Source organism: Terrapene carolina, unplaced genomic scaffold (assembly GCF_002925995.2).
Source record: "Terrapene carolina triunguis isolate 2854851 unplaced genomic scaffold, T_m_triunguis-2.0 Scaffold262, whole genome shotgun sequence".
Classification (NCBI taxonomy): domain Eukaryota; kingdom Metazoa; phylum Chordata; order Testudines; family Emydidae; genus Terrapene; species Terrapene triunguis.
The window spans coordinates 6,249,313-6,267,658 of NW_020664613.1; the positions used below are offsets into that span (position 1 = coordinate 6,249,313).

Here is an 18,346-nt window from a genome sequence, read left to right on the forward strand (position 1 = left end):
AAACTGGCCCGGCCCGCCAGGGTGCTTACCCTGGCGAGCCGCGTGCCAAACGTTGCCGACCCCTGATATAGATGTATTTTTATTCCAAAATAAACATGCCATCTGGTCATTATCCTATTTGGCCTAATTGGAAACAAGGGAAAGAAAATAAACTCTGGTTTTAAAATGACAAACGTAAAAAGTAGAAGTCTCTTGAGGAAGCATGGGCCAGCTCTCAAGATACAGGTGAACAGAAAAAACAGTGACAGTATCTTAGAGAAGTCACAGCAAATCACTAAAAGGCAGTGCACACAGATCAAGAGAGGAAAGAGCGGCTGAAGAATAATTCTAGCAGAGGCAGGTATAACGTTGGAGTAGCCAGATGTAGTGGGAATACTTTAAAAAGAAAGGGGGAAAGAAAAGAAACATTGAGGAGTCAGAAATATAGTGCTTACATGTAGAGAGGAAAGGTGGAATTTCTCCTCTTACAATTTCTGATCTGGTGAATGATGTTATGTGCGATTAGAGGAAATGCACACAGAGGAAATACAAACAACAACAGAGTCATTTTAGCACAGAGGTTGGGAAAAGTGTTCAGTTAGAAAACACAATGCAATATGTTGCTTGCTATCAATACATCTAACTCAAATGGTGGTAGCAGAGGAGACTCCTGCAAGGACAAGACCAGTTAACTTAGTAACTGTATTTTAGTCTTATTTATTTCTCTCAGCAACTTCATTTTGCTACTTATTTTTATCTGAGCACAGAAAAATGCAAGTGTTTTTAGGATGTTATATATTTGAAGTGTGTGTCTATACTGGACTTATGGTATCTGAGCACCTACCCCTCAATGTCAAGGGATAAATAACTTGAGCAAACGCCACTGCTTATGAAGTCTGAATTTAAGCAGCTTTTACTGTAATAGAAGAATCTTCTGTGTTGACCCTGGTATATAGTTTCAAAGTAGAAATATGCTCCTCTTCAGGATCTGCTCAAAGTTTTTTTCATAGAATCATAGAATATCAGGGTTGGAAGGGACTTCAGGAGGTCATCTAGTCCAACCCCCTGCTCAGAGCAGGACCAATCCCCAAATAAATCATCCCAGCCAGGGCTTCATCATGCCTGACCTTAAAAACCTCTAAGGAAGGAGATTCCACCACCTCCCTAGGTAAGTGTCTCCTAGTGAAAAAGTATTTCCTAATATTTCCTCCCCCACTGCAACTTGAGACCATTCCTCCTTGTTCTGTCGTCAGGTACCACTGAGAACAGTCTAGATCCATCCTCTTTGGAACCCCCTTTCAGGTAGTTGAAAGCAGCTATCAAATCCCCCCTCATTCTTCTCTTCTGCAGACTAAACAATCACAGTTCACTCAGCCTCTCTTCATAAGTCATGTGCTCCAGCCTCCTAATCATTTTTGTTGCCCTCCGCTGGACTCTTTCCAATTTTTCCACATCCTCCCTGTAGTGTGGGGCCCAAAACTGGACACAGTACTCCAGATGAGGCCTCACCAATGCTGAATAGAGGGGAATGATCACGTCCCTCGATCTGCTGGCAATGCTCCTACTTATACAGCCCAAAATGCTGTTAGCCTTCTTAGCAACAAGGGCACACTGTTGTCTCATATTCAGCTTCTCGTCCACTGTAACCCCTAGGTCCTTTTCTGCAGAACTGCTGCCTAGCCACTTGGTCCCTAGTCGGTAGCAGTGCATAGGATTCTTCCGTGCCTTTTACCCATCACATTGTTTTTTGTTTTTCTAGAGGAGAGAATCAAAACCTTCCCTTTGAACTTGTTCCTCAAACTGTTCAAGACAAAATTAAATCCACAATGTTGGATTATGAAAGTGCAAACATATTTCAATCAATCAATCAATCAATCGGAAACATGTCCATCTCCCAAGAATAGTAGATAGCAATTGAAATCTGATCAACTACAAGCTTTTTCTTTGGGTGATAAGGCAGTGGTCACATTTAGAATTCCTCCATGAGCCCTCCACTAACTTATCCCATTTGAAAATTTATTTTATGCTTGCGCACGTGTGCACACACTCCCCCACACACCTTCTAGTCTTTCCTTCCTTTATTTTGGCCTTCCATATTCCAACAGATGACAACACCCAACAGAACAGATGGATGTCCATCTGGGTAAACAGAACTGTGGTGAGGATGATAATGGGAGCTTCTTCGCAGCTTTACAGTTAACTAATCAATGTGTTGGATTCTTTACAGGGAATTCTCTCTGTGCGTGGCATTGCTCTATAACCCAGCATTATTCAAAAAATGTCAAACTCTAAAATCACAGCTCTCCACTCCAATAGGTAGATATATGCTGAGAGATATTTGCAGCTAATAAACTGGCCTTTGTCCCTACACTATACAACCGAAACTCCACCCATTCCTCTTTCATTAGGGTGAAATCCACCCTTGTGCAGAGGGCCAGCTCAAGGCCTGTGCATTACTAAGGGCTCAAAATAGACTTCAGTGGCACATAGGGATACATAGGCCTCATATGGAACAGGAATTATTCCTTTGCTATATCTTGGTAAAAAGGGGACAGGGTAAAGAGTAATTGGCACAATTTTTTTTTTAAAAATGAGAGACAAGCCGAAAATCAGAGCACTTCCAATCAGTGTATTGCAAAAGAAATCTGAAGTATGCATACTCACTCTGTGCAGATTTTATTCTGTTTATAAAACTTATGCCTTGCAGCAAACAGCCGTGAAATATATTTTGCATTTTCAATATCATCCTTTAAAACACAAGAAGAAAAATTGGAAAAGCCAGCTGATTATTCACTCTGCTGCTGTTACAATGAATTGATTTCAGCAACTGAAAGAGTGTTCTAAAAAATTCAACAGCAATAATGCCTTTTAAGGGATGCCACACACGAAGTCAGCTGCCAGGAACATATGCAGTGCCCTCAAACCTTGGACCACTGAAGTGCATCAGCATGTCTTTACATGCTGCCACTTCGCTGCTAATGACAGTGAAAAAAACAAAAAGAACGGTTAGAGCCAGGCTGTGTAATTTACACACTGGCCTGTGCTGGGGGTTATGTGGAGTTGCAGTTTTCTCAGAGCACTGCACAGTCCCTCCTAGAGCTCCAGAGAGCATGTATACAGGCTCCACCATTGCTCAGGGTGCTGCAGCTATGAGAGCATGGTGTGGCAAAGGGCCATGGACATTTCATCCAAAAGACAGTCAAGACAGACCTCCCAATAGGGTGGATTTCAGGCTGTCTAGAAGGTATTAAATACATTGAAAAGTAAAAAATAAACTGAGTTCGCCCTCCCCCCCCCCAATACAGGTGATGGGAATGTTGGAAAGGGTGAGCAGGTGACAGACTGAATTTGTGATTGCCACCCTCCAAATGCAGGGGAGTGAGGTGACACCTCTATTCAGACATTGGGACTTGAAGCTCAGTCTTTCTGATATACGGTAAAGTTTTTCTGTTGATACTGTTTAGGTACTTTGCTTACTGTGTGAAAGAGCACGGTTTCTTCTTTGTTGATCAACTCCACGATGATTGAAGACTTGTTATGTATTATATTCCCAATATCATTCCACCTGTAGAAGAGAAATGCTGCTGACTTTGCCAAGACACACAGGCAAACATTTCACAGACATGTTAGGAATGTATGAGTTAATGTGCAGGCTCATTTTACGTGAGAAATGCTAGCTGTTTGATGAAGAAAACACAGCCAGCAAAAAATCATGTGCTGTGATTAAAGAAAAAGCCACCCCCAAACACCCCAGATTTTAGAGTAAAACATTTCTTCTTCAAAAACAGCAATGTTAAGGGTTACAATAAAAGATACGATTGGAAATATATGAATGCTTAATTGTAAACTGAATTGCATTGTGTCACAATTTAATTATTATTTGACTGTGACTAGTTGGCAGGGAAATATGTACAGTTCTTGTTGGATTTTTTTTCCTAAGCTGTTTCCAAATTTCCTAGATTGAGGTTTAGTCTATACCGGAAAATTAGGTCGCTTTAACTACATTGGTTGGGGCGTGAAAAATCCATACCTTGAGCAGCATAGTTAAACCAACCTAAGTCCCCGTGTAGACAGCAAGATGTTGCCAGAAGAATATTTCCATTGACCTAGCTACTGCCTCTCGGGGAGGTGGATTAGGAAAATCCCTCCTGTCAGCATAGGTAGTGTTTACATTAAACCGCTACAGTTTGTTAATGTGCTTTGATCTAGTCCTTTTTGAAACGAGACTAAAGTGCACTAATGAATTTTTAATGAACGTCAGCAGGGCCCACACAGACAGTTAGTTCACAGCAGGGTAGTCCAGGGTACATTCACACACCAGTTCTCCACAATTTAATTGTTTGTGTAGATAAGCCCTTACCCATTAGTGTTTTTATACAAGCAAAAGATACCATGTTACTATTTTGTGTTTTATGCTCCTAATTTTTTTGCCATGTGTTAACTTATTCTTTCCTCCAGTGACTGTCAGGTTGATTAAAATCAGTATTATGATCTTTTTACAACTAGTTGTTGGCGTCGTTTGTGTCCATCATAAAAATCATGTACATCATGTGTCCCATGAGAACTTTTGGAATGGAAATGACTTGGGTCTTCTGGAAAATGTACTTGGATACATCCTGACATTACATGCATGGGAATGCATGCTGAAACAAAACAAACAAGGATACCAGCATTTTCTGAGAACATCTATACCTTTAAAAAAAATAAAAATAAAATAAAAAATCTGAGAGGTGTCTCACTTTTGCAACCTACATTTTCAAGAAATCTTAGGAATGGCACAATTTAAAAGAAATCTGATTTCTTCATAAAACTACACATTCAAGAATGAAAGATACATGAAAAATGCAAAAACAGATGGGAATCTTGATGATGTTGGAAAAAAATAATCTAAGCTCTTTAAAATAAATGCTAAGGTCTTTGAAAAAAGCTCCAACCACTGGCTAAAAACTACAGTGTGACTCATTAAAACATCTGTTTTACTATAAGTGCTGTACAAACATTCACACACCAAGAGCGCTGGTCAGAAACAATCTCACAGATTGTGGTTTATCATTCTAAGATAACAATGAAATAAACAAAAATAACCCATGAAACCACAGAAACAATTTAAAAAGGGGGGGGGGGGGCAGGGGATGAAATCCTGGCTCCACTGAAATCAATGGGAGTTTTGCCACGGTCTTCAAAGGGACAAGGATTTGACTCGATGCTTTTTGCTACTTTTTTTTTGATAGAGTAATAAAGATTTATTTTTATAGAATAACAAAGAAACAAAATGTAAACAATTATTGGAACTGATAAAACAATCCTTTGCCCAGACACTCATATTTTGCATTAGCAACACTGGGTAATCCCACAATGAGAAAAACAAGGGCCAAATTTAAATTCAGATATCGCTTTACCAGAGTCTGATCTCAGAAACTCTTTATCTAAAGGTTGCTCAGTGTCCTATGCAAAATGAGTTAGTTTCAACCTAGTTTCTCATGGATAGATGTCACAATATTATTTAGCTCCATAAATAAGCATAGTGCCACACACAAAGAAAAGACAATAGTCAAGAACTGAAAAAATGAGCCTAAAATTCAGCTCCTTTATCCTTACTGAGACACCGAAATAAGTGACCTGATTTTGGGGTGCTGGAACAATTTGTTTAGTGGGGGTGCTGACAGCCATTGAACCAAACTGTAAACCCTGTATATAGTGGCAATCACTTCAAGCCAGGGGGTGCTCCAGCACCACCAGCACCTCTAGTTCCAGCACCTATGGAAGCGATGCGCACCTAGCAGTCCCCACTGAAGTCTAACGTATTTGCTTTCAGATGCAAGAAAATAAGTGATTTAAGCACAAATTGATCCTAGAACGGCAAGAGGAGAAAAGGCATCAAAAGCTCATAAGCAATTCAAGTGTACACGATAGCCTTGTCTCTCTAGGCATCAACCCCATTCCCAGACATCTATCACAGACTATCCTTTGCTGCGTACACTTTTATGGGCAAGAGGCCAATCCTGAAAATCCTTACTCATGTCAGTACTCCTTTACTCACAGAAATAGTCCTACTGAAGCCACACTTGATGCCTGAGTCACTGGGGAAAAAGCACAGCTTCCTGTAAAAGGAATTCACATTAAAAGCAAAAGTCCCTTGAAGGTACCTGTATATCACTGTTGGCCTTCCAATTCTATTTTTTATGAAGATTCCCATGAAGAAAATGCCAAGATGCATATCATTTCCATGATTGTCCTGCACAAAAACCACATCAACATTTAGTTAATTAATACAGAAACTGGTTTTACATGAAGAACGCCCAGGGAACTACAATAAAATGTTTAAATCAAAATCATCCCCTAAGATATACAGCACATCAAGCATTCAGGAGTCTGTCTGTAGTTTAACTAACCAAAAAACACCCAGTCTGTATAGCGATTGTTTCTTATTTACAAGGTAATTCAATTACATGCAATAGCCAAACAGGGACATCCCATATTCAATTACACAGTAATTCAAAATAAATGTCATATGAATATAAGCCACGTGGCTAAAAGGATTACAGTATGGAGCAACACAAGGGAAATTAGTGTGCTCTAGTGGAATAAACACTAGACAGAGTCTGAAATTCCTGCATTTTAATTCATATTATATGGATTTGGACCATTCACTTGACCTTTTGGAGACAGATTTTCAGACTGGTCTTAAATAGGCCTCCGTTTTGATAGGTGCAAATACCCAGGGACACAATTTAGGTAGCTTAGATGTCTAAGTATCTGATCTGTGGATACAATCTGGTACTCATACATTTAAATGTTAAATTGCATCCCAAAAGAATGATTCCTACTATCTGTGGATGCAAAACAGGATATCTGTATTTGCAAATCTGGTCCTCTGTGACTCAGTTTGCCCTTCTCTAAAAGAAATAATACTTACCTACCTCACAGGGCTATTTATACTGTGCTTCTAAGATGTAAATCACTGTATAAATATCAATAATTATTTTTACAATAAGTAATATTACCTTCATTCACTGAAGAGAACATGAATTCAGTTCTTTGAAATACAAAGTAACATTTCTGTTTTTCCTATTTTGTACAGAATAGGCACTTTGGCTTCTTATTTAACATGGTCCAGAATGACATGCAATAGCCAAACAGGGACATCCCATATACAAAACCTGAAAAAATTCACTTGCTAGTGCCAAGTGGGAAGCTTTCCCTGGAGAGGGCTGGTGCTTACGCCATCACATTTCTGAAGATTTTACAAAAAGAAATTTGTCTATAGCTCTTCTGATTGCCAAGAGATAAATCCAGACGTGAGCCAAATGTAAACTGATGCAATGTTGTCTTCCTGAGTCTGTAGGCAGGTAGTCCAAGTGCTTCAGCTGCTGCTTACTGGTTTGCAAAGCTTCAGCACATGAAATTAATAAGAGTTTCAGTGATGGGTGGCCCACAGTGACACTATCACTCTGCTGCTGCTATGGGAGAATTCTATGAGCGGCAACTGAGGCAGGCATGGCTGAGACACGCACAGTATTTGGGCCAAAGGGACCAAAAAAGATAGAAGGGGAAGGAATAGAGGAGACTCCCTTCTGTTCACCAGCACCCTCACACCATTCAGGACATATTGGAAAAGAGATAGAAGGTGGACCTCCCTAACCTCTCTCTCTTCATTGACTGCTTGTAGTGGGGTGGCTGCCCCACTCCTGGAGAACAGGAGTTAAAACAGCCAAGATAGGCTGATTGGAGTAGCAGCCTCAGCTGTGGCCTGCTCAATTAGGGCCCAGCTGGCCCTGATAAGAGGGCTGTGGGCCAGAAGCTGGAGGAGTCTCTCTGTAGCTGTGGAGAGAGAAGGACCTGGCTGCCTGGGAACTCAGGGTACAGGGAGTAGAGCAGGGCTGGGGAAAGGCAAGAGGAGCTGGGGAGCTCCAGCCTGGCAAATCACCAGGCTGCAGGCCTTGCTAAAGGCCAAAGCAGGTACAGGGGTTGCAGAGGTGCAGCCTGGGCTTAGGAAGAGGCAGCTGGTCCTAACCCCTTGCCAATGATGAATGGCCATTACAGACTGCAGTCTGCCCCAGTGAGCTAGATGATGACTGGCAGTAGCCCACTGAGGCAAGGTGGGTTTAGAGAGTTGGGGGTTCCCCAGAGAGTGGGGAGACCCAGAGAGTGGGGGTACTGCTGCGGCAGAACCCTGAGGTAAAGGGCACTGGGGTCCGGGAGGGACATGGGGCCAGTGACAGGTGAGACACCAGCCTGCAGAGGGCGTTCCGTACGTGGGAAAAGAGCTAATTCCCAGGACGACCAGTAGGAGGTGCCGCGCCGGTGAGTCTTGCTTCGCTACACTGCTGTTTTGCGAAGAGAGAGAATCCTGTATCCCTTCCAGCTTCTGGAGAGTGGCGAAGCTTCACATTTATCAGATGCCTAGTACCAACAGGGTGATATAAAAAGATTAATTCCCTTGGCAGTGTCCAAGACAACACCCTGTTAGAAATCCTAGCTACCTTCTCATTCTCAGGCTCTTTGGATGAGCAGGCGTCTAGATTTTGTCCCAAAGATTCGTTGGTAGTGTGCCCCATGCGTGCATTTTGTATTTATTTCTAGCTAGCAAGGGTTAATCCCCCAGTAAGTAGATGTCTGGTACATTTTTCAAGCCCTGTACATGCACTGATTCCCAACGCTGCATATACCAGAATTCTTCAAATTATACTCCAAATCTGCTGTGGTTTGGACGTTCTCTGCTTAATCATGGGAAGAGCTGTAATAAGCAAAGAAATGGTGAAGATTTTTTTACATTGTTTTTAAAGGGGGGGGGGAGAATGAAGGAAGAAAGGAAGGAAAAAAGGAATCAGCTCTCGAATGCCCATCTCCAAAAGAGGGTCTCTCAATACATTGTGTTTGTCCATACATCTATCCTGCCAGCTCTCCTGGGTGGTGGGGGGTTTTCTGCATCTTGCACTGCGTGAGCACACAACTGGTGCTTCACCCAACAACCACCAACAACGATCAGGCAGAATGAGAAATTCTGTTAAGGAAACAAGTTGCCACAGTATAGAGTTTTAATGGGAATTAATCCCAGAACAAACCTTTTATTTCTTTTAGATGCATAAAGATTTGACATCAGAAGACCACATAATTTCTGCCTTCCAGTGAAAAAGCCATTAACTTCAATGGAGACCATCACAAGATCCAAAGTACAATCAGCCAATCTGTTTGGTTTTTTTGTCCCTTCAGGCTAACTTCAGGGTTCTCTTATTTTTTATCTCAGTAGAAGGAGAGGCAGAAAAACACTTTTACTAGGAAGTGCCTGGGGTTGGGGACAAGGAGAATTGTTGAGCAGTCCAGTATTTATAACAAATAACCACAGAAGGAGAGTTTGCAATTGCAGAACGGGCTAAAAGTGTTCAATGTTTCAGCCACCCAGTGGATCATAGTGACATGTGCTGTTCAAACTTAACCAGGTTGCAGATGGCAGCATGGGGCATTAAGACAAGGAAAACTGATTAAATATTCAAGTGAATACAGAATAAAAAGGACAACAATACAGCATAAAAACCCTGAAAAAAACAACAACCAGTTGTTAGCCTAACATTACCTTGCTTCTGTTCAGCTGACAGAACCTAGTACAGTTACACAAACCACCATCTAAACATCCTACCTTAGCTAATAAAGTCTCACAACTCTCCTGTGAAGTGAACAAGTGTTGTTCTACTCATTTCACAAATGGGGAAATTGAGATAGATGGTTAAGTGACTTTTGCCAACAGTAACTCAGCAAATCAACGGCAGTGCCAGGATAAAATCAGGGTCCTGATTCTCCATTGCCATGCACCTGATGTAGTCATTTATCCCTGTGCAAAATGGATCTAATACACTACCATTCCAATCTGGTAATTCTTCATTTGGATATACACATATTGTTTACAATAACATGAGTTATACACACATCACCATATACCCCTCAATTGTCTTTTTTTTTTTTTTTTTTGGATGGGGGTTGTAAGAAGGCTATGTAAATAATAGTAACTAGAGTCCCATACCTTCACAGGGAAGCTTTCCTGTCCAAACCCTTCAAGGCGTTCCACTTCACTAATGTACATAAGTTCAGCTTCTGCTGCTGGTATGCCACTACAATTAAAACAACATAAGACAGCAAGAAATTGTTCAGTACAACAAGTCATATTAAAGGTTCTAGCCAAAAAATGGCAGATTCAGCATAATCTAGATTGACTCACTTTAGATACTACTGAGATTCTGAAGAAAATGTACAATATAATTAAAACAGATCATTACTTGTATTATCAAGATGGGATAGACATTTTAGTTCATTCTCTATATTGTCATTAGTAGGAGGTAGAAAGCACAGTCCAAATCTAGAGAGGAGCAACCAATGTGACAGAGAGGCACTTTCTACTCCAACGTCTAAAACAGGTTGGCAACCAGGGCTATTTTATATTTGTAAAATTTTGTGAGAAGCTGATTAACTTCTGTACAAACTAAATAAAAACCCAACTTAAAGTAGCAGAAGAATAGCCATATGTATCAGTTTCCTATTGCAAGTGAAAACAGAACAGAGTGTATCTTAACATTTTGGGACTCACCTGTGAGTTTTATGTTCCTGAGCTACCTTTTGAGTCAGATCTTCCAGGACTGCTTCATCTTGAGTCCAGTCCTGTAAGAATACAAACAAGAACACTCTGTTTATTGAGGGATACTAATCAGGAAAGAAACAAAGCAAAACACAGAACAGATACATTGTGATGGTGTATGTTTTAAGGTTGCCACGTGTCTTTAAGCTTGCAGGACAGTGATGATACCTAATACTGATTGCAATGGAAATCTGGATTCGTTTGTTATTACCAAAAAATTTCTGAGGGCAAGATACCAGAGCTTCAGGGAAAACTTGGGGGGATTAGAAATTTTAAGAAGATTGTTAATTCAAAACAAAAAGGGGGCTAGAAATATCTTCCCAAATACAGAACAGAAAGACCTAACACTTTTCTTTTAGTAACTGTTTCAAAAAAGGAGGATCAAAAGCTTTGCTGTTCCTTTAAGTGCATAGTAAAGGTTGCCTTGTGTTTTCAACACACAGTTGATGAGGAAATTGTTGTACATTTTGTAAATGTGATAGTGTGTGTATGGTAGGAATAATTCTGAAATCAACTGGGGCAAGATAATAAAGGAAGTCTGGTCATAAAATGAAAGCAAAAAAAAGGAAAATGAAAAAGTTACCTAGCAAAACCTCAAAATGATTATATTCATATAAAAAAAATACGCCTTAAGGCTGTGTGTATTGTATGTGGCTAAACTGCCTGTTTCTTGCTCAAAGGAGGCCTCCTTGCAATATTTGTTTCTGCCACAGAAAAATGTGAAAGTGGTAGCATGCTAATGAAAAATGGCATGGTACGTGCCTGTACATAGCCACACACCTGTGGGGTGTTCTGTGTACATAACTTTGTTCTTTTCACTGAAGAAATGCCATTTGACACATAATGTAGCCTCACAAGATCAAACACAGTCCAAATGCAGCTGCCCCTCCCCCATTCACCAGCACACTGAAATAATGTATTTTTCAGCAAATCAGTGTTCCACTTCGAGACCTTATCTACTCCCAAGGGCTGCATAAATCTCCTGACCGCTGCTCTAGCACTGAGGCAGTCTACAACAGTTAGCAGTGGTTACAGCCCTAGTGTAGGGATTTTTACCATTATGTTACCTAACCCTGCCCAGGGGAAAGGACGAAGTAGAATCGGTGACTCAATGCTGGAGGACAACATGCCTCAAGGGCTAGCTGCTTTGGCTGGAAGTGGCAGAAACAATACACCTCTTCAGCTTTGGAGGATGTCTGTGCTCGTGCGGTACTTAGAACAATGGGGCCCTGGCCCATGAAGAGGCTCCTAGGCACTACGGTAATACAACTAATAAGTAATAGAATAATAGTAGTAGTAGCAGCATAAGAGGGAGGTAAGAGACAGCGTGATGACAGGTACAAAGCAGAAGTCAGACAACATAGTCTAAACAACAACAGAGGGCAGGAATGGAAAAAGAAGGTATCAACTGATAGGCCCAATCCAGAACACTGGATTCAAACTCCCTCAAACTAGGGAGAAGTTTAGCTCCATATCCAAACTTTGAGACCCATCTTTATTTTTTCTACTGACAGAAAACTAATTGCAGTGTACTGAAAAGCTCAGGAGCGCAGTCCTTTGAAATGTTGGCACACAGTGGTAGATTCACTGCAAATCTCTCTGTCCACAGTGCAGCCATAATCTTGCCCCAAGCTGTTACCCCCAATATGATAAACAATCCCCCTCATGGAGTAACACCAAGATAGCTAGTAGTAAATGGGAAAAAAAGGCCTCATGAAAACAAGAACTCTGCTAGTCACTCTACATGCGTTTCTCAGTGGAAGTTAAATACCATCTGCCACGACATATGCAACATATGGCTTCTTACACTTACGTAGGCTCGTTATTTTCCCCTTCCACTTGCAGTTTTCTCTCAGATACGTCTGAATTCCCAGCACACATGAATGACATTCAATTGCCATTTCTCAACCACTCATGCTGTCTGATGAAAACGCCTATAGCTTTACAATCCCTACAAATTTAATTTCAACTCAGAAAGAATGTCAAGATCAGAGCCTGATCATCAAAATTTTATGAAGGTTGAGCTGAAGTTCTGTGGTTGTGAGGTTGCTGGTCTTAGCTAAAGCCTAGCTTAGCCTCAACAACTTCTTAAAGTTATCCATTCTCCCATCAATTGCTCATTGCTATGGTATCAAAGTAGCTGGTATCTTTTACCTCATTCTCTCTTATGGCAGCAATTTTACATTCCTCTTCAGAATTTATCAATAAACATAAAATAGTTCATTAAATATCTGAAAGATTTGATAGTTTCAGATTTAGATTTGAATAACTTTTACTGCACACTCACTGTGGGCCAAACCCTGAAGTCCTGATTCACCTATTATTCAGGCAAAAGGCTGATCCATTTTGATGGGAATTTTTCTTTAGTAAGGACTGTATGATTTGCTCTATAAGATTGCATTTGTTATATGAGCCAGTCCTCACATCCCATTATTATTTACTGTTTTTATTGCAATACCGCCCACAGACTCCCATCAGGAATATGTTAAATGCTGTATAACTTTATACTTTGTTCAAGTAAATATATTTCTTCTACTGAAATCTGTTCCTAGGGGAGAAATAAGCATGAATAGAGCTCATGAAGGGTTAAATCCATGCTTCATGTAGTTGTTTAGCTAAAACCATATGAAACACAATCTCTTTGGAGGCAAAGCTTACTTTAGTCATTTAAAAATTTAGCACTAACACTTTTCATTGAGCTATCAACAACACCATCTCTGAAGGATGGAGGAATTACTCATAGGAGACCATGAAATAAAGAGGGGAAAAAAGTAACTCACCATAGGAAACAGAACATATTCTCGGAGGAAATCATGAGATTCAAACTGATTATAGTCACCAAAATCCGCTGGAAAAAACAACACCACATTTACTCATATTACATAGCACTTTCCATGGATACTAAAGCCTCAATCCTGTGAACCTTTGACTCACATGCTTAACTTTAAGTGTGTGAGTTCTCCCACAGAAACCGAGTGTTTGTAGGATTGAGGCCTTGAACACCAGTTTAAAAAATTATGTCCATGCCTGAGATAATGGTGTCACTAAAGACCAGTTAAAGATTGACCTGGGCACAATTACACAAGGAGCCTCTCCTTTTTTGCACTACCCCACTCCCTGGAGCGCAGGGATTAGTACTCCGTACTAACGCTTCATTGGCTGCTGCCACCCCAAAAAGAGATAGGGTGGCCTCTGGTAGGCATTTTGCTTCTCATTAGCTCCCATCCTCCCCTAACACACAGTACAGAGTGGCCCTGAACATTTCACTCAGCCTTTGCTAAAACACCACAAAAGACCTATGTGAAAGGTGCTGGATTAACATCCCAGGAGGCTGACATCCCTTGAAAATTAACGTCAATGAACAGCAGAGGTTTAAGTAAACTTGGATTTTCCTTCTCGTCCCAGACTGATATATACCAGGCTAGCCAAAAGTTCCTGCCAGGGGCGCTAGTTTAATACTTTATTCCCTCATCTGGCAATTCCCTCTCATTTGCCCCCTCTCTCTCTCTATCCATTAAGGAGTGGATACAATCTTGGCACTCACAGCACTGCTCTTAGTCACCCACATGCAACACCCAAAGGATTATTATGGTTTAAATGTTCTTAAAATACTGCAGTTTTGAAAGTGCTTCCTAAAAATTAAAATGCTTCTTCTGAAACATGCACACAAAAAAACCCCAAACAAAAACCACCCCCACCCCAAAAAAGCCACATCTAGATGTATCTATTTGTTAAATACACAACAGCTTATAACTAAAGAATGAACTTGCTGGAAAGTTATTTTATTTAACTGAACCAGAACAAACGCCATCAACAATATACTAGTATTTTAGAAGTTGGAAATCCCCACCATAAATCACAGTAGCCAAACATTCTTGCTAAGCTTCTAGACAATTTCACGTAGCATAGGATGCCAAAAATGCCGTTTCGTTTTGTTTCACCTCAGAGTTATGTTTTAAAATAAACAGGGAATCAAAATGGACATAAAACACAAAGTACGCAATTCAAAATAATTGAGTATATTCCAAGTCTCTTTACAGGATCATGTGCAAAAGATAAAAGACAGCAACACAATGTCATGAGTAAGCAACAAAAATTGGAGTAAGTGTCAGATGCAGCTATCTATCATGATAACAGATTATGCAGAAAATTCACAACAAAAGAAGTGATTATTACTCAAACCACTTACAGAGACAGGAGAATGGACAATTATATGGTAAGTGAGGCCTGCACAAAGCCACTGGAAAGATCCCAAATTGAGATAGTGTAATCCGATTTGGTGTCTGTCCATCACCAATTCTTGGACTTGTACTTTAGGAAAACCTCATTAAACGGTACTGCAAAGTTCAAGGTGGACATCTCTTTTCAATTATACTAAAGATTCAATTATACTAAAAGATTTCAGGGCAATGGTCAGCAGAACACATTAGGATTTGTTTTTTCCTTTTGTTTTTGAACACCCTATAGGACATTACAAAGGTATTTCTACCAGCGCTGGCAAAGATCAGATTAATTTACTGAAGGGCGCTCTAAGTGCTATAAGCAGGTGAATATTAGTATTCCTAAACTGAGGCAAAGAGTAAGTTAATGACTTGGCTTTCAAGGTGGTGAGCATCCACAGCTCTCACTGATGTCAGTAGGGATGGAAGATGCTCAGCAGATCTGAAAATCAGTCCACAAGAGACTTGCAAAGGCCTTTGAGCAAGTCAGTGGCTGTCACAGGTAGCACACAAGTTCTCTACTGCTAGGTCCTTGTCCTAACTACTAGACCATGCAGAAATTCAAGTTCCAGAAGGTCACAAATTAAGCTCTAGAAAATTTCATTTCAGCAACAGAATGCTCTACAAATAAGAAGAGACAGGATGGTCACATGTTCAAATAGGTTTCAAAAACGCCTAGGGACCCGTTATACCACAAAAATCTTTAATTTTTGAGAAGCCAGTAACTGTGCTATTATTTTAATAATATTAGCTACTATTTGTATGTACAATTACCTGATTTGAACATTTACATTTGGATTCTTTTCAGCAGGCACATCTGTTGCATCAAGTTTTGAAATTCTGCCTATTAAAGTCTATTAGAACTAGACAGCCTGAGAGATATTATAACCTAATACACGTTTATTTTTCTATATTATAAGTATACTTTTTAATCTCTCTCCTTACTAGGCTAAGAGTAAAATCACAATAATAAACAGCTGTAATAACCACTATTATGTACTCTATAGTACTACTGATAGGAAGTGCCCGCTACAGCAAAGTGAATTTTTAATTAAAGGCAAAATTAAGCTCAGGTTGAAAATAGAATTACACTGAAAATAAAATTTGAAAAACAAACAGTGAGCTCCCATCATTTTACAAAGTAGTCCACTATTATTAGAAGAAGAATCTAGATTTGTTTGTTGTTAATCCAGAAAATCCAATGTTGGAGCTGAACAATGCTTATATGGTATCTATGATCCAGTCCATGATTCTACACCTGACAGTACAAGTAATTCATCAAAAACCCAATCCTACTCCTATTGAAATCAATGGAAAGACTAATGATCCTTAACATGAATTGGGGTGGGCCTAATTAGTGTCAAATGAACACTTGTAGAGGGCAATGTTGGAAGAGAACTAGCAGGTAATTTAACTTTACCTTGCACAGCTAAGCCAGCCAGCCGGATCCCCTGATCCAACGAAGAACGCAATCGACCATCAAGAACATCTTTTTTCACTTGTAGGTAATACTGATACCTGTCAATAAGTGAAACAACAAAACGAGACCCAAAGTTTATATACTTGGATATTTTCTACAGAACAATTGCTGAAGACAGAACATTTTTACGCAAAGGTTGTGTACTTAAATTGTACTGTGTATGTTGCAGATGCCACACATACAATCTTAATTATAGCACTTTAAAATCACCAATGTGATCCCTATCCGGACCATTGTTCCCAACTGTACAAAAGAGAGAAATCAGAATTCCATTTTAATCTAATAAAACCTTTCATATTCTTCTAGAGTGAACTCCTAAATCAGCACAAATGAGATTCAGGATCTTGCCACTAGACAGCACCAAAGTTCTGGTGAGACCTGCGTTCTCAGGATTACAGCAATAGTAGCAATACTATAATTTGATCAAGAAGGCATTTTCAGTGTAAAGCCCATTTTCATTTCCTTCAAATTAGAGAAATTCCCCTTGGAGCTGAATTTTTTCCAGTTTACTTAAAGCCCAAAGTTGAATTTTGGGCAAAGTGGGTGAAAAAAACCTTTGCAGATAATTTTGGGTTACTAGATTTAAAAAAATAAATAAAATAAAAGCTAAAATATTTTCACGCATTTTCTTGTGCTCTAGTAACTCACAACCAGTTTCATTTTATAAGTTTTGATTTGGCATGCAAGAAAATTGAAAGACTCACATTAATTTCAATGTGCTCTGAACAATTTGATTGTGAGAAAGGAAAGCATGAAACCAATGAGAATAGCACACAGCCTCTCTGCTTGGCCTTTCTGCCTCCAATCTCAAATTTCACAACTCTGGGATTCTGTGGCCTGGAATTCAGCATACTGTGCAAAACATAGATAATCTGAAATTGCAAAGAAATGGCACCAGAGCCAGGCAGAAAGACTACCAGACTTGCCTTTGCCATCACCTTAAATGGAGGTAGGGGGACACTATGCTTATAATTTCACATCTGCACACTAAATGACTTGAAGTCCATGGGAGTTTTGCCACTGACGTCAGTGGGGCCAGGATTTCAACCACAGTTCCTGCAAAAACTATAGATAAGCCACACTGCAGAATACATGAACAGCAGAAAATATATGACGATACCACAGTTACTGCATCAGAAGTCATGACAAGATTTTGAAAAGTAAAAAACGGTTACTCACCTTCTCATAACTGTTGTTCTTCGAGATGTGTTGTTCATGTCCATTCCAAGCAGGTGTGTGCGCGCCGCGTGCACGCCAGCCGGAAGATTTTACTATAGCAGCGTCCGTAGGGTCGGCTCCGGTGCCCCCTGGAGTGGCGCCCTCATGGCGCTGTATATAGGGGCCAGCCGACCCCCCACCCTCTCAGTTCCTTCTTGCCGATACTCCGACAGAGGGGTAGGAGGGTGGGTATTGGAATGGACATGAACAACACATCTCGAAGAACAACAGTTACGAGAAAGTGAGTAACTGTTTTTTCTTCTTCGAGTGATTGTTCATGTCCATTCCAAGCAGGTGACTCACAAGCCCAAGTCTAGGCGGTGGGGTCGGAGGTCACTGCAGACTGGAGGACTGCACGGCCAAATGCAGCATCCTCCCTGGCCTGGTGCGTGATGGCGTAGTGCGACGTAAAGGTGTGGATTGAGGACCAGGTGGCCGCTCTACAAATTTCCTGCATTGGGACCTGGGCCAGGAACGTAGCTGAAGAGGCCTGCGCTCTCGTGGAGTGGGCCATGATAGGCGGGGCTGGTATATTGGCCTGACTGTAGCACTCCCGGATGCAGGTTCTGATCCAAGACGAGATTCGCTGTGATGTGACCGGGAGCCCTTTGATCCTATCGGCCACGGCGACGAAAAGTTCGGTTGACTTCCTGAAGGATCTTGTCCTTTCGATATAGAATGCAAGAGCCCTGCGAACGTCCAGGGAGTGCAGTCTACGCTCCTTCGCAGAGGAGTGTGGTTTTGGATAAAATACCGGGAGAAAAATGTCTTGACCCATGTGAAACTGGGAAACCACCTTAGGCAGGAACGCTGGGTGCGGCC

The 18,346-nt window shown here is 40.7% G+C and overlaps 1 protein-coding gene across 1 annotated transcript in view; it reads right to left on the reverse strand.

Annotated features, from left to right (window-relative positions):
• Nucleotides 1-18,346, reverse strand: part of PTPN14 (protein tyrosine phosphatase non-receptor type 14) — a 186,439-nt gene that overhangs the window by 33,282 nt on the left and 134,811 nt on the right. The window contains exons 4-10 of the mRNA XM_029912843.1: nucleotides 16,247-16,344; nucleotides 13,387-13,454; nucleotides 10,559-10,629; nucleotides 9,998-10,085; nucleotides 6,126-6,214; nucleotides 3,457-3,544; nucleotides 2,644-2,726 (exon numbers count right to left, since the gene is read on the reverse strand). Of these exons, the coding sequence (XP_029768703.1) occupies nucleotides 2,644-2,726; nucleotides 3,457-3,544; nucleotides 6,126-6,214; nucleotides 9,998-10,085; nucleotides 10,559-10,629; nucleotides 13,387-13,454; nucleotides 16,247-16,344 (585 nt within the window). The remainder of the gene's footprint in view (nucleotides 1-2,643; nucleotides 2,727-3,456; nucleotides 3,545-6,125; nucleotides 6,215-9,997; nucleotides 10,086-10,558; nucleotides 10,630-13,386; nucleotides 13,455-16,246; nucleotides 16,345-18,346) is intronic.